This window comes from Brassica napus, chromosome C7 (assembly GCF_020379485.1).
Source record: "Brassica napus cultivar Da-Ae chromosome C7, Da-Ae, whole genome shotgun sequence".
NCBI classification, from domain to species: Eukaryota; Viridiplantae; Streptophyta; class Magnoliopsida; order Brassicales; family Brassicaceae; genus Brassica; species Brassica napus.
The window spans coordinates 24930425-24945383 of NC_063450.1; the positions used below are offsets into that span (position 1 = coordinate 24930425).

Genomic DNA, 14959 nt, shown 5'->3' on the forward strand with positions numbered 1-14959 from the left:
TGAAGGATCTAGAACCGATATACCTGTTAGATGAGAGTATTCTGTTGTATGAGATAAATTACGATAAATACCAAGTAGATTTGAGTATATCTCGGGTGTGTCGAGATGTATATAACAATATACGTAAGCTAATGTGAATAACAAGATATCTTCTCATATTTCTCTTGTCCAACAAGGTATCAGAGCCACCAAAATTAATTTTTTAGAGTTTGTTGACGAGAGAAGAAGAAGAAAATAGGTGACAACAAGTCTATGGTGAGTTCGTCGAGTGTTGCAGGCTAAGGAGCCTTGTCGCCATATTATTTGGCTCCATCATAAAATCCGGGGACAGCGATTACTCCGGTGGTCTTGACCGGACAGAACTATGCCGAGTGGGCATCAGAACTCGAGAATGCGCTACTGCTAAGCGTAAGATTGGGTTTGTCAACGGGAGTTTGAAGATTCCTGATGAAGCGGAGAAGCCTTTGGAGGCAGAGATGTGGAGAACGGCGAACTCCATGATAGTCGGGTGGACAAGAGCTTTGATCTCTCCAGTACTGCGATCGGCTGTTCCTCTCACACCTGATGCCTACAAGATGTGGACAGAGCTCAAGAAACACTTCTCAGTAGGAAGTGTCGTGCGAGTCCATCAGCTCAAGGCGGAGCTGGCTTTGTGTAAGCAAGAAGGATCTAGTGTAATGGATTACTTTGGGAGATTATCTCAGAAGTGGGAAGAGTCGTTGAATTGCAAGCCTATCCCGACGTGTACGTGTAAGGCTGCATAAGTGTATGCGAAAGAGTAAAAAGAAGAAAAGGTTCATCAATTCCTCATGGGATTAGATGAAGCAAGATACAGTAATGTGTGCACCAACATTATTGGAATGGATATTTTGCGAGACCTTAACTCTATATATCAGAGAGTTGTGCGAGAAGAGAAGAGACTAGGAGCCTCTCGAAGTGAGTCTAAAGAAACACAGGTGGGGTTTGTGACTAAAACAGTGTCGAGAGAAGGAGAGGAAGCTGGGATAGGAGGAGTGATGGCAACGGTAGCAAGAAGCCGATCTTCTGTAGTGTGTAACAACTGTGGTAGAACTGGACACAAGAAGAAAAAGTGTTGGCAGATTATCGGGTTTCCTGAGAGGTACACCGAGAGAAACCAGTCGAGTGGAAGAGGTGGCAGAGGCGGAAGAGGACGTGGTAGAGCCAATTCCCCACGAGCTAATGCGGTGCCTCGTGTCAGGGTGCCTCGTCTCAGGGATCATCCAGGAAACAGAGCTCATCTATACCACTGCTTACTGCCGATCAATGGGCGTCCCTGACAGCGCCTCTTGAACGTCAGAAACCTTATCCAATTCCAGATCGGTTAAATGGTACGGTACATTTCCAGACTGGTTGCTTAGCCATATTCACAGACACGTTGTGTATTTTTCAAGACCGTTTTACGAGGACTCTGATTGGAGCCGGTGAAGTCAAAGATGGTGTTTATGTTTATCAGAATGTCACGGTGAAGAGAGGTCACAGAGTTAAAGCTTCTAAAGATCATGCTTTGTGGCATCGTCGCCTAGGACATCCTGCTTATGGTGTTTTGAGTTTTTTGCCTTTTGTTTCTGGTGTTAAAGACGTCCCAAACAAGTTTGGTGGATGAGATATTTGTTTTAAATCAAAGCAAACAAGAGAAGTGTTTTCTGAAAGTTTTAATAAAATTTTAGCGCCTTTTGACTTGATTCATGTTGATCTTTGGGGTCCCTATCACATACCTTCATCGTGTGGAGCTGTGTATTTATTAACAATTATGGACGATTCCTCGAGAGCTGTGTGGATTCATCTCTTACTCGAAAAAAGCGAAGTCAAAAGAGTATTGCCGAATTTTGTCTCTCTTACACACCGACAGTTTGGTAGCATGGTCAAGACGATAAGGAGTGATAACGGAACGGAATTCATGTGCTTGACAAAGTATTTCGAGGAGAAGGGAATAGTACATCGAACATCTTGTATGGGTACACCTCAACAGAATGGTCGTGTGCAGAGGAAGTATCAGCATATTTTGAATGTTGCGCGCTCGATAATGTTCCAAGCCAATCTACCAGTTCGTTTCTGGGGAGAAAGTGTCTTGGCAGCAGCACACCTTATAAATAGGACTCCCACGAAGGTGCTTGGTGGGAAGACGCCTTATGAAATTTTGTACAAGAAGATACCCTCGACATAAAAACATTCGGATGCCTATGTCATTTTGCACATCACGCAAGAAGAGATAGAGATAAGTTTAGGATGAAAAGCAAGATGTGTATCTTCGTTGGATATCTCTTTGGGAAGAAGGGATGGAAGCTGTATGATCTAGAGAAGGATGAGTTCTTGGTGTCTAGAGATGTGGTGTTTGATGAGACAAACTTTCCATTTTCAGAAAAGAAAGAAGTAGAGTTTCGTATCATGCCTCAGATAGATCTCGGAGTGTACGATGAAATACAACAGCCAGAGATAATGATAGACAAGGGGAGAAGTGATGTTTCCCCTGGTGTTGGCGTAGAACAAGTCGCAGAAAACAGAGGAGGAGAGTGTCCAAGAAGAAGATCAGCAAGTGACAGAGGAGCTAGCACGTGGTCATCGTAAGCCAACTCCATCAGAAGTACAAACATTAAGCCCAAACCACACACATGTTATGATCTTTACGTCCATATTTTTACCTTTTTCGTGGATTCAAGTATAAAGATTTTACACCTTGTCGATGACATTTTTTAAACTTCAACTTTTATTTTGTTCAATATATTTACATTCAAAAAAAAAAAAAAACTACCACTCCCACCACCACCGTCCACTTCATATGTAGTAACACTAATCCAATCTCGCAAAAAATTGGCTATGTACATCAACGGGAAAAATATTGTATTATTAGGTTTCTAAGTAAATATTTTCAGCATTGCAATGGATTAAAGATTAAAATGTATTTCTATGAACCCCAATTAATCATAATCTGATTAATAATTTATCAGCCGTAACGAAGTTTTCAGATTACAATTTAAGATTTAAATCCCAAAGTAAAGCAGAAAAGTTACAAAATTAAAAATAAATGCTTCTTGTCATATGTCGAAACCCAAACACAAACTCAAAGCTTGTGGCGAACGTAACCATAATAAAATTTGGGAATAAATATTGCTGATTTACCCAAAAAGGAGTACGGACTTTGATAGGTTTTGAATCCGTGTCAGGATGCGTCATTCTACAGTTTATTGAACATTTCGGTCTCCTCTTTCCTGAGGAAAGTCTTGCTTGTACGTCATATAAGTCACGAGAACTGAACTGCCCACTTCATTGTTTCGCCATACGAAGAACTTAACGTATACCATTCTCTCATGATGCAGATACTTTAACTAACATTCCACAAACTATAATATATAAAATCTTTAGATCGTCATTTACTCTTGCTCTCATAAGATAAGCATTAGTTTTTGTAGACTAACTTTGGAATAGAAATGGGTATATTCCCCAGATTTGGTGGCTGGATCAATCAGAATATTCAAGAACCCCTTAAGGTCAGTTCATGTCCACCAATCAAAGGACCCTTGGAAGTCTACTATATCGGTTAATTGAATAGATTAGATCATGATTATGTTTACTGTTTTAGGCGTCGACCAAGAGATCTGAGAAGGGTAAATCTAGTTCGGTTTCAGAAAAAGATAGGTATCTTCAGGGACCATGGTATTGGAATCCTGCTATAACCCCTAAAGAGAAGGTAATAGCAAATCAAATACTTTTATTGGTGGTTAATTATGTAAATGAGATAACAATTCTTCTTGTCTTCTTGTAGGCTGAATCCATGGAAATAGACCATGTTAAATCTATGCCACTGTATGCTACCGATCCTAAGTACTATGACTTGGATGAACTGGTGAGGCAAGTAAGACGTTGGATGTCTGAAAATAAAAAACATCCGTGGCACGATGAACCTGCTAAGGTGAAGGTATTAGCTAAGAATCATTGATTGGTTGAGCTGTAACTATAGAAAATTTACTTTAGAATTTAGTTTCTAGGATTTTTTTGACGTAGTTTTAAGAAATGTAGCTTTAAAATTTTCTACATCTAAAAAGATAGGGCTTTAGAAAATAAGATTTTTACACCCACTTATTGTGGTTTTTGGCTGTAGCTTTATTTTATTTGTTGTAGTTTTAAAAACTAATATAAAGCATGATTGGTAGTTTTAAAGATTGTAGATAAAAATTAAAGCTAAAATCACTTCCTACAACCCAACCAATCACTATAATCTCAATACTCTTGGATATATATTTTTGTTTGTTTTTATTATAGGAATATATATTTGTTTTTATTATAGGAAATGCTTGAATTTAGGGAAAATAGTCTTCAAGCGTTCTTCTATATATATTTTTTGAAGGTGAAAACAAAAAATGGCATTTGCCATTTAAACATAAATTTCACATTGGGATGGCCTCCTCAAGCAGTCTACGAGATGTTCACTGATCCAAGAAACATGGGATTTTTCCACTCAATGGGAAAGTACAAGGACCATTTTCGCACACGTTTGGTTTGTTTAATTCACTAATTGTATGATTCGAATTGAGTATCTGCTATTAGCAATAATTGAGAGTATGGTCTTTTTAATTCCTTTGAAGGACACAATAGCAACAAAGGTTATAAAGAAGGATGGACCAAGGCAGATTACGGAAGTGGGAAAAGTTTTGAGATGGAAGATACTTGGGTATAATGGGACTATCCCAATACATGTAATCATCGATGAAAACCATCAAAAAGTTACAGTAAGAAAGCTTCTCTATATTTCTCACAAGAACCAATTTCTTTTCGGTGAATTAATGTGTTATTGCTTAGGCAAAATATAAGAAAGTGAAAGTGAAGCACATGAAAGTGTTCTAGGGTAGCTGGAAAATGGAGCCACTGTACGTAGATCAAGAACGGTTGTGCAAGTCTAGGTCGCGGATTAGTGAAGAAGAGTACAAAAAATGTAGCAGCGGCAAAGGAAGGATTGGGTCAAAGGTGACAATGGAGCATATATTTCAGCCATCTTCTCTTCTTAATATACCACCAGTTTCTTGGTTCATCCGAGGGATCGCCATCAAATTCACCAAGGCTTTGCTCCAAGATCTTAGAGAACATGTAATCATGATAAACAAAAGTACAGAACTTGGATCTTAATTTACCAAAAAAGGTTCAGAGCACGCTTGAAGCGTTTATACACCAAAATAAATGGTCATGATCATATTAAAGCTTTTGAAAATCAAACTATAACAATTTGTTAAACTTCTTCTATGATTGAGACCTTGCAAAAATCGTTTAATTGACTTTCCTTTTAATATATAATAGGAATTTTTTAAACTTCATATATGGTTGACATCTAAGAGAAAATTAATTAAATGACTTCTCTTTTTAATATTTAGTATAACGCACAAACAGTTTTTGATGAATATAATTTTTAAGTTCATTCAAAAACAAAATTTGGATCAGTAATGATGATTTGGATCAGATAATTGTTATGACGTTACTCTTCCATAATTGTAATGCTCTACTTTTTATTCTTTTTTGGCAAGAAAACATTTATCTTACTAGTTAGGGATACTTCTTTGTAATCATTTTCTTTTCATTTATACGATGTTAACATTCTTAGCAATTGTGCGTAGTTGCGGGTTCATCAAGTTTTGCTGATCTACAATATAATAATCACAACTACTAAAAAATCCCTAATATATTAAGAGAGAAACATTAAAAAAATTATAACATTTAGTTTGTATTAATTAAAAAAGTGTCATGCTGAGTTGTCACGTAATTAGAATGTTAATTTTGCTTACGTGGTGGCTTGAGAATCAATTGAAAATTTTGTTAGTCCAAAATTATTGTTAGGGAATGTTATATTATATAGTATGTCCATTATGAACCATTCATTTATCAAATTGAATTATTTTCTTAAATATAACCTACAAAATTACCTAATGTGATTAAGATATATATGACAATTAATGATTTTAAATAATAAAGATTTGCTAACAATCTGTATATTTTCTATCATTTTTGTTTAATTATTTATTATTAAAATAAATTACATAATTACATTAATCATATAATAAAATTTTAGACTTTTTTGTACATGCTGTATTTTAAATTTTTTAAAATGAGTATAAATTACTAAAACTGTTAAAAGTCTCACATAAACTTTTGTGATCAAGGTTTAATTTTTTCTATAATAAGATACAGTGATTATAAAATCATATGAATAAATAAATTTATTTTAATAGGTTTTAATGTTAATATATATATATATTTCATATCGTTTAAATTAAACTATATACATCATATGAAAATACATACTTATATATTTTGATATCTATGTCGAACATATATTGAAAATTTAATATTTTAATTTTGAAATATTCATTGTTTTTTTAAATGATTATAAATTATTGAAACCACTAAGCATTTCACATTAAAAAAAATAGTTGGTGTAAAATTTTGTTACATAAATATGCAAATAATCATAAAATCATATGAGTAGAAACATCATTTAGTAAATATCCATATTAAAATTATACTATATATCTATGTTAATATCATTTAAGTTTAATTATATATCATATACGATATATAAAATTGATTATTTTGATTTATTTACCCTAAAATGATTGCGAATAAACAAGAGCGATCGTTTGATTTATATGCCCACACCAATTTATTACATAATAGTAACTGATTTCTTAGTTATTTAATATATAATTATTATTTTATTATTCCATAATATGTAGAAAAACATAAAATAATTAATAAATATAAAATATTTATTCTGCTCAAGGCGCAGATCTTTACCTAAGTAATTATCTTTTTAATAATTTTAAATCTTAAACATTTTCTAAATCTCAGGCCAAAGCAAAATAACGAAGTGAGAATAAACTCAAAAAATCAATATTTATATCGAGCAATAACCAAAATGAAAAAAACGACACAAAAATGAGAAAAATATTGAAGATATTTAGGATTTGCATGTGAACGTAAACTTCTCATAACCATAATTAACTTTTAAATTGTTAAATCATGATATAAAACCGAGCTCTTATATTTTCATTATAACCTGATAGTAGGTCTCGGATTCTTCAGCCTAAACGTTAGGTTCTTATGCGGACCTAAAATATTTTAAAAATGGGATCAGCTCATCACTAAACAAATTATATAATTAACAAAAAAAAAATTTAATTATTTAATGGCCAAAAATATTTATTCGATCAAGAATATAAATTTTATTTTTCCATACGATATTTCTTAAATAATTTTCATATAAATTCGCTTTTGCGCATGGCTTATCCTAGTCAACTATTGTATCACAGCCATGAGATTTAAAGAACAGGTGATGATTTATAAATGTGTATCTTTGTGATCAGGTTAAAAGTTTGCAGCTTAGCATTATACCTAAAGATTCCGGAAAATTGCATATTTGCGCCAACTTCATTTAAGTCAAATTTTTACCAAAACACAGCTCTGAAATGTTGGTGAAAATGTTTTATTTTTTTTGGACAACGGTGAAAATTTGTAATTCCTCAGCTTTGGTGCAAAATTATGATTTTGTGATGAGGCTAACGCTTGATTATGCTATTCTAACGCAAAATTAGTTTTTGACACGAAATTCTAGTATTTTATATTATCTAAATGTTCTAACACAAGATTTTTTTTTTTTTTTTGGTGGCATCTGACAATAATTCTATGATACTAGATCATTGGAATTACACCTACTTGACGATTTGGAATTTTATAAATTGACATATATGAGATAATTATATGCATGTATGCACCCACGCGCACTCTCTCTGCCAGACGGTCTGAAACTCCACTTCGTGTGTTGTTCATTGCAGCATGTATCTCTCTCTTTTTCTTTTTTCAATTGTCTTTTCATTTCTAATCTATTTTTTTTTTTTCTGACGCAAAGCTTTTTGTTCTTCTTTCTCATTCTCTCTTTCTTTGGTTTGAAATCTTTTTGTTTTCGAGTCCTCATGAATAAAAAAAAATTAACACCCGAAACAGAGCAAGAACTTGATGGCTGATTTTGTTTCCATGTGTTTGATCGAACAGCTGTGGTTTAAAATGGCTGGTTTCTTTCAACAGTGGAGCATGTTAAAAAAATTCCAGAGAGCCTGATCCAACGACGGAGAAACTTCTACATGTATACTTTAAGCTGTTATAAAAAAAACTCCGTTCTTATTCTTTCTCGGTGCTGAAAATGTAATTGTCTGCTCCAATACTTTATATTTGTCAATTCACATCTAAATAATTTTGTATTGGTCTGCATATATAGTTGTTCGTATTCTGGTATAAAACAGATAACATTTGTGTTGCCACAACCATATGTATAAAAGTAAATATATATTTTTATTGTTAACATGCTAACTTATTTTATAACATGCTAATTTCTTTTATTCGGTTCGTTAACTTTAAAATTAGTTAGTTAACTTTATGTTTTAACCGTTAAATAATTTGTTTGATTGATAAATAATACTGAATTATATGGTGTATTATTAAGTTATTGATTTGTTTAATGTGTTATAACAAAATATAGCTCGGAAACAAAATTTGTAACATGTTAAAAATACTATTCAATGTTAACAAAATCTGTAACTTGTTACAGAATTTGTTAATCCGCTAACAAAATTGGTAACATGTTTTGATGGTCACATTCGTCGATGAGTCATGTGTAGTTGTTCATCATAAACCTAGAAAAGTGTTATAATGTAGTTCATCATCAATTCATCGATGAGTTACATGATACATGTTTTATTAGATGATGCATAGATTTATACTACTAGAGAATCGATAAATAGTGGGTAAGATATTACAAAAGACTTGTATGATACTTATTTTGTGTTGCTGATAATGGATTCATACATAATTTATGGATCAATATATTGTTTAGTAAATAGTTTGTTATATGATATATGATTTGTTATACGGTACATGTTTTGTTAGCTGATAAAAAGAATTTTTTTAAATGTTAGTGATGAATAATTGATACCAAAATATTAATTTTTATTATTATGTAGTGGGTGACCATTATTGCAAAAAATGAAATTCAAATAAAATGATGGTAATGTTGATCATATAGCAAACAAAAGTATAAGAAAAAAAAAAACGTATTGATCAATATTTAAAAAATTGCAAACAAAAAAAGTTGTAAGAAATTGCAAAAAAAAAAAGTGTCAGGTACTCTCTTGCGTCAGTGTACTCGGTGATGTGTGTGTTGGAGAAAATGGTCAATTTGGGAAGTCCTTGTAACAATATGCATCTTTCTACCTATTTATTTTCCATCATGCATACTTTACCAATTTATGCCTCTCTTATGGGCATATACCTTAATCACTCCACAGATAATTGGTAGGCTCTCATAAATGTTTTTTTACTAACTTGTAAATATCATTAGATGATTAAAAGGTTTTTACAAAAAGCAGAACCTTAAGGTTGGAACACCCCGGCAAAGCTAAAAGACGAGAAAAAACAGAATGAACCAAGGGGGATGAATTAAGAAAGCACTACGCAGAGTGTTATTTTAACCATAAAACCATTAGAGAAGAGAACTTTTTCAAGTGTCTTCTCGCTGAGATGCCATTCCGCACTTCCTTTCTACTTAAATGTTATAAAGAAAACGTAAAATGTCATCTTTCTACTTGTAACTTTGAAGGAACCAGATAGGAAGATCTTCTTTTTCCTAATGTAGATTTCTCCTATACGTCAATAACTCACGGGAGTTGAGCTGCTCACTCATTTTTCCCTACGTAACATTTAACGTACACCATTCTCTCAAGATGCATCCATTATATCAAAGATCTCTAAACCATAATATACACAAATTTTATTTCTCTTATTACTATCGTTTGTGGTACTAATTTTTTTAAGAAAAAAAAGTGGTACTAATTTTCTTATAGAAAAATGGGTGGATTTCCTGGATTTGGTGTTTGGATGAATCAGAACACTCAACAGCCTCTTAAGGTCAGATTCATTTCCATCAGAGCTTTCCCAGGAAGCCAAATCTATATAATTACTATTGGTCAAATGTAGAAGCTAGGTAACTAATGATAATACTTATTATAACTAGACCGGGTCCATGAGATCTGAGGATGATAAATCTAAGTTGGTGTCACCGAAAGAGAGTAATAATATGGAATTATATCACGACTCAGAGGAGGAAGATAAGCAAATAAAACTATGGAACGTTGCAGAGAGAAAGCATCCATGGTATGATCCTCCTCCTAAAGTGAAGGTAAGAACAATTCAGCAAACAAAGTATATGCATTACCACTTTGGCCTTGGAGGAAGAGCTATAATTTTTCTTTTCTTGGATCTCAAATGTTTTTTTTTTTTTTTTATGTTTGAAGGTGACAACGAAAAGGGGTATTTGCCATATGAATATAGAATTCACATTGGGAGTGACCCCTTTAGCAGCCTTCGAAAATTTGCGTAAACCAATGTCCCTGTCAATAGACATGTCTGCCCGCCAACTTCTGGTTTTTTTCTTATCATTGTACGATTCAAATGATACTAACTATAGTAATACTGGAGAGTGATATTTTTCTTTAATTATAAAGAAAAACAAATCAAGAAAGCTTTTGAAGAAGGATGGTCCAAGAGAGATTGTAGAGACAGAGAACACTGTGGCCTTCGATTTCCTGTGGTGGTCTCGAGCTTTCCCCATAAAGCTTATCGTCGACGAAAACATTAAAGATCTTACGGTAAGAAGCTATCAATAAGTTTGGTTTGTGTTTGTGAAACATAACTTGCTTTGGGTTTCTCTTGCCTTGTTGTGGGCAGGCAAAATATAAAAAGGAGAAAATGATGTTCATGAAAGTGTTTGAGGGTAGCTATAAAGTGGAGCCGATATTTGTAGATTCAGAACGCTTGTGCAAGCATAGGTTGCCGAAAACCCGAGAAGAATACAAAAAATGTAGTGGTGGACAAGGAAAAGTTGCATCGAAAGTGATAATGAACCAATACTTTCAACCCTTTCCTCCGTTTAATCTGCCACCGTTTTCATGGTACATTAATAGGATCACCATCAGGACCACAAAAACTCTGCTCCAGATGATTCAACTTTCGACTGCGACCTTCCGAGAGTTGTCGTGAGTTCTCATGATAATGACGTCATAAAGACATCAAGCAACAAACATGAAAATAATAGCCTAAATGAACATTCACAAAATAGATGTCCTTAGTCTATGAAAGACGACATATATATTTATATTGATTATTATATCCTTTAGAGGAATAATTTGAGTCGAGTTTAGGACGACGTACAAATCTGAAAATGCTTCAGCGCTCAGAACTTCATTTCAAAGTTAGTAATTATAAAATAAAACTTCTTATAATCAAGTGGTGGTAGCCTACCGGTAATTTTTGTTGGTTTCGGTGTATCTACATTAGTTCCGGGTTCGATTCCTTTTAGGAACTAAATTATCATCACTTGGCTAATCTGAACTTCGGCTTCGGCTCAAATGGTTTATATGGTGGATCGTCAACATAAGATTGGTTCACTCCCTAGCATTAGTCAGAAGGTATTCCAAACTCGGGTCATGCAGTGTAGTACTCAGTCCACTCTGTAGCACTAAGTGCATTCCTCCCGAAACCGATTGGATCAGCCGATAGGGTTTATCAAAAAAAAAAACATTATATTAATTAAATAATTAAATCTATTTCATTAAAAAGAACTCAAACATATGGCCAAAGGATTTTTGGATAATATATCTAAACTCTATCCAGGGCCGTTCTTAGGAACCCCTCTATTCAGAGCCGGTCTTAGGAATTTATGGGCCGGAAGCAATAAAAAAATAAATTTAGGCCTATTAGTACTAACTATTAACTATGGATAAAAATAATTAAATCTATTTTATTAAAATAGAATTAAACATATAGCAAATGGATTTTTGGATAATGTATATTTTAGAGCATTTCATATAGTAAGAATATTTCATAGATTTATCAAAATAAATTTTAGAACACCTCTATCGAGAGCCGGTCTTAGAAATCTATTGGCCATAAGCAAAAAAAAAAAATATTGGGCCGGTGGTACTAACTATTAATTATAGATAAAAGTGTTATCAACCAAGTGGTGATCGACCCATATCAGACCCAAACAATCCGGCCCATCAGCTATACATCCGGCCCATTCGCTAATGACTTAGGCGAATAAGAGTTTACATTTATCTATACTTGATGTTTATCCTTTTCCATATGTATTTAGGATAAATACTATTTCTTATTCCTATTAGGAATAGGATTTCTTTTTCTCTTATGACGGTCTAAATAAGACAGTCTAATACTTGTATAAATATAGACCTCTAGTCATGAGTAATAATAAACTTTCACAACATCTCTTTTATAACACGTTATCAGCACGATAGCCTCTAACCCTAAGCCCCCACGAAATTCCTTAAACTCTAAGCCCCCACGAAATTCCTTAAACTCAGACGAATATCACAAAACCCTAATTCTGGCGGAACTTCAAAGAGATCGTTCTCCCAAACCGTGAGGACCCAGACGACGAGCAATATATCAAATTGAAGCTCTCGCTGAGACGAATTAGACGATGTAAAACACTTGTCGATCCGATCACTCACGCGCCGTCACGCTCTGCTACAGTACGCATCGCCGATTTGCTTTGGAACCCTAATCGTTTTCCTGACCCAAATCCGAGCTCTCTCTCTCTCTCTCTTGATCAAGTAAACCAGACGTTCTCCTTCTTCCCTGTTCGTGATCCGATCAAGCAAGCAGCCCGTCCGCGACCCGACTCGAAGAACGATCAGCTCGCGGCCTCCTTCTCTCTTTGGTGGTCCAAATCTACACTCCATAAATTTCTAAAGGTAAAACTCGAAACTTAAAAGAACCTACACTGAATTTGGTTGATTGATAAAGATCTGAACTATTAAAATTTGAAGAACTCTAATCTAGGATAATAGAAACCCTACCATATGGAACTAAGTTTTGGTTAGATTGTTTTCCTGTTAAGTTGATAGATCAATGGCTGTTAGGGTTGCTAGAACATTGACTGATCAGTAAGGGCATTGAAACCCTAAATCTAAATTATATGATCTGTTTCGTTTATGATGTTTTGAAAATCTGAAATATCAAAAACCTAAATTGATCCGACTGTTTTGATTGATTGATTTTGATGTATCTGAGGTTTAGGTTGTTAGATTAAAACCTTGAATTATCTTTGATGATTGTTTGAGTAAATAGAACTGTTTAGAATCGAATTTGATCTTAAAATTGTTAAATTGCTGAAAACCTTATTTTTCCTTTTTGCATAAATCGATTGATAAACAAGTTTCCATATTGTGATTAATTGTTTGAATATCGAATGACCTGATTAGGAAAATTTCTAGTTTTGATTAAAACCATAATCTGTCCAGAATTGTAAATTTCCTTTTTGCTAAAAGTAGGAAATTTCTTTTTTCCTGAAATTTCCTTTTCTACTTGCTGGAAATTTTCATTTTACTGTTAGGATTGCTAGAGAATTGCTAAAATTGACTGATTGATCTGATTTAATTCTTTTGTAAAGCTTGATATTGATAAAATCAAACCGAAAAATGGGCCTTGAAACCCTAATATGATCTGATGATATTTGCATTATTATTCTGATTGCTTGATCATACTAAATGTTTTAAGAAAAGTAAAACATAAGAATTATTGACATGGTCTCACATTGATTGAAAAATCGGCCTGAATATGATTGTTGTTATGATTGATGCTTTGATTGCATTCAGATATAAAATCCGACCTCTAGGGTTGTTGCATCACAATTTTATAAGGCCGTGTGGCCTAAAGCATCATATAGACCTCGCATACTTGTTTTTCTCGCACCATGGTCGAGTAGTTAATTGTTTGGTCGAGAGACTTGTGAAATCGTATGCATTGATTTTGTTGACTCGGTTGCATCTTGAACTGATTAATAATATGTTTCAGATGTCGAAATTTTAGCCTTCAGATTATGCTGCCCTAAATCTCTCTGGAGATAATTATCTAGAATGGGTAATAAACACTTCAGTTGCCCTGAAGTCTAGAGGACTCGGGAAATGTATCATTGATGGCGATAATGCAATTGAAAGTGAAAAGCATAGAGCCATAACAATTATGCGCTATCATCTCACTGAGGATCTGAGAGATCGGTACTTAAATATTGAGGATCCTTGTGACCTTTGGACAAAACTAAATTCCAGATACTCAATGGCATTATGGCGAAAAGCCATGAATGAATGGAAGATTCTCTGGTTCCAGGATTTTGAATACGTGGACGAATATAATTCTGCTCTGATGAAAATCGCCTATAGTCTTGAACTATGTGGTGAAGTGGTAACAAATGAGGATTTACTATATAAAACCTATTCCACATTCCATCCAAAGGATCTGTTGTTATCACATAAGGCTAAGGGTTTCACCACGTATAATGACCTATTGTCATGCTTATTGGCAACTGAGGAAAGAGAGCAGAAAGTTATAGATACCATTAGCAGATTTGAAAAACTTCAGAAAAGATACATTGAGCAACAAAACAGTGAGATGAGACCTCCTGAAACCAATGAGGCTAAAAATGATAAGGAGGAATCCAAGGAAGCCGTGTGGAAATATATGGATTGTGAGGCCGGCTTATACATTGACTAAAGAAACGAGATTTCGACATTCTGATTTTATGTTTTATGTTTTGCTTTGATTTACTTGTCATTTACAATTTTATAGCAATAATAAGAGTTGTTTTTAGTTATCATGTTTGATTTGCTTGATGATTTCTTGATTGATAAATGACAATGAAAACTTAATAAAAGGATAGTCAGTCTATTATAGACCACGGCATTGCCTAAAGGGGCACAAATTTATTCACCCAATAAAAGACCCATTGAGTTATAAAGACTTGAGCATGAATGGTTTCCACATTGAACCAATGGGCAAAGGAAACAAAAGTTCCTTTCAGATTACAAGAAAATCGCCTAAGGCCTTATAA

The 14959-nt window shown here is 33.9% G+C and overlaps 2 protein-coding genes across 6 annotated transcripts; both read left to right on the plus strand.

Moving 5' to 3' along the window:
* The first annotated feature begins 3356 nt into the window (after positions 1–3356).
* LOC125589961 lies at positions 3357–5253 on the plus strand. 5 transcript variants are annotated; one of them, XM_048762685.1, is made up of 6 exons: positions 3357–3506; positions 3599–3706; positions 3782–3934; positions 4364–4513; positions 4602–4745; positions 4861–5253. In XM_048762685.1, exons 1-6 carry the CDS (start codon positions 3447–3449, stop codon positions 5137–5139), a joined length of 894 nt encoding a protein of 297 aa, XP_048618642.1. In that variant the 5' UTR covers positions 3357–3446; the 3' UTR covers positions 5140–5253. The 5 variants fall into 5 exon arrangements, with proteins under 5 accessions (XP_048618642.1, XP_048618643.1, XP_048618644.1 ...); XM_048762686.1 differs by having other exon boundaries at positions 3782–3928; XM_048762687.1 differs by having other exon boundaries at positions 4866–5136.
* Positions 5254–9803: 4550 nt separating this feature from the next.
* Positions 9804–11222, plus strand: LOC106355203. Its single transcript, XM_013795189.3, has 5 exons — positions 9804–9960; positions 10067–10231; positions 10347–10475; positions 10557–10700; positions 10780–11222. The coding sequence occupies exons 1-5, from the start codon at positions 9901–9903 to the stop codon at positions 11089–11091; spliced, it is 810 nt and encodes a 269-aa protein (XP_013650643.2). The 5' UTR covers positions 9804–9900; the 3' UTR covers positions 11092–11222.
* The last annotated feature ends 3737 nt before the right edge of the window (positions 11223–14959 follow it).

Bases quoted from the DNA above. Each gene is read 5' to 3' on its own strand.
- LOC125589961 (XM_048762685.1), top strand. From the start codon at position 3,447: ATGGGTATATTCCCCAGATTTGGTGGCTGGATCAATCAGAATATTCAA. The intron at 3,507-3,598 runs GTCAGTTCATGT...TTACTGTTTTAG, and splicing joins ATATTCAAGAACCCCTTAAG to GCGTCGACCAAGAGATCTGA. The intron at 4,514-4,601 runs GTTTGTTTAATT...ATTCCTTTGAAG, and splicing joins ACCATTTTCGCACACGTTTG to GACACAATAGCAACAAAGGT.
- LOC106355203 (XM_013795189.3), top strand. From the start codon at position 9,901: ATGGGTGGATTTCCTGGATTTGGTGTTTGGATGAATCAGAACACTCAA. The intron at 9,961-10,066 runs GTCAGATTCATT...TATTATAACTAG, and splicing joins ACACTCAACAGCCTCTTAAG to ACCGGGTCCATGAGATCTGA. The intron at 10,476-10,556 runs GTTTTTTTCTTA...TTAATTATAAAG, and splicing joins TGTCTGCCCGCCAACTTCTG to AAAAACAAATCAAGAAAGCT.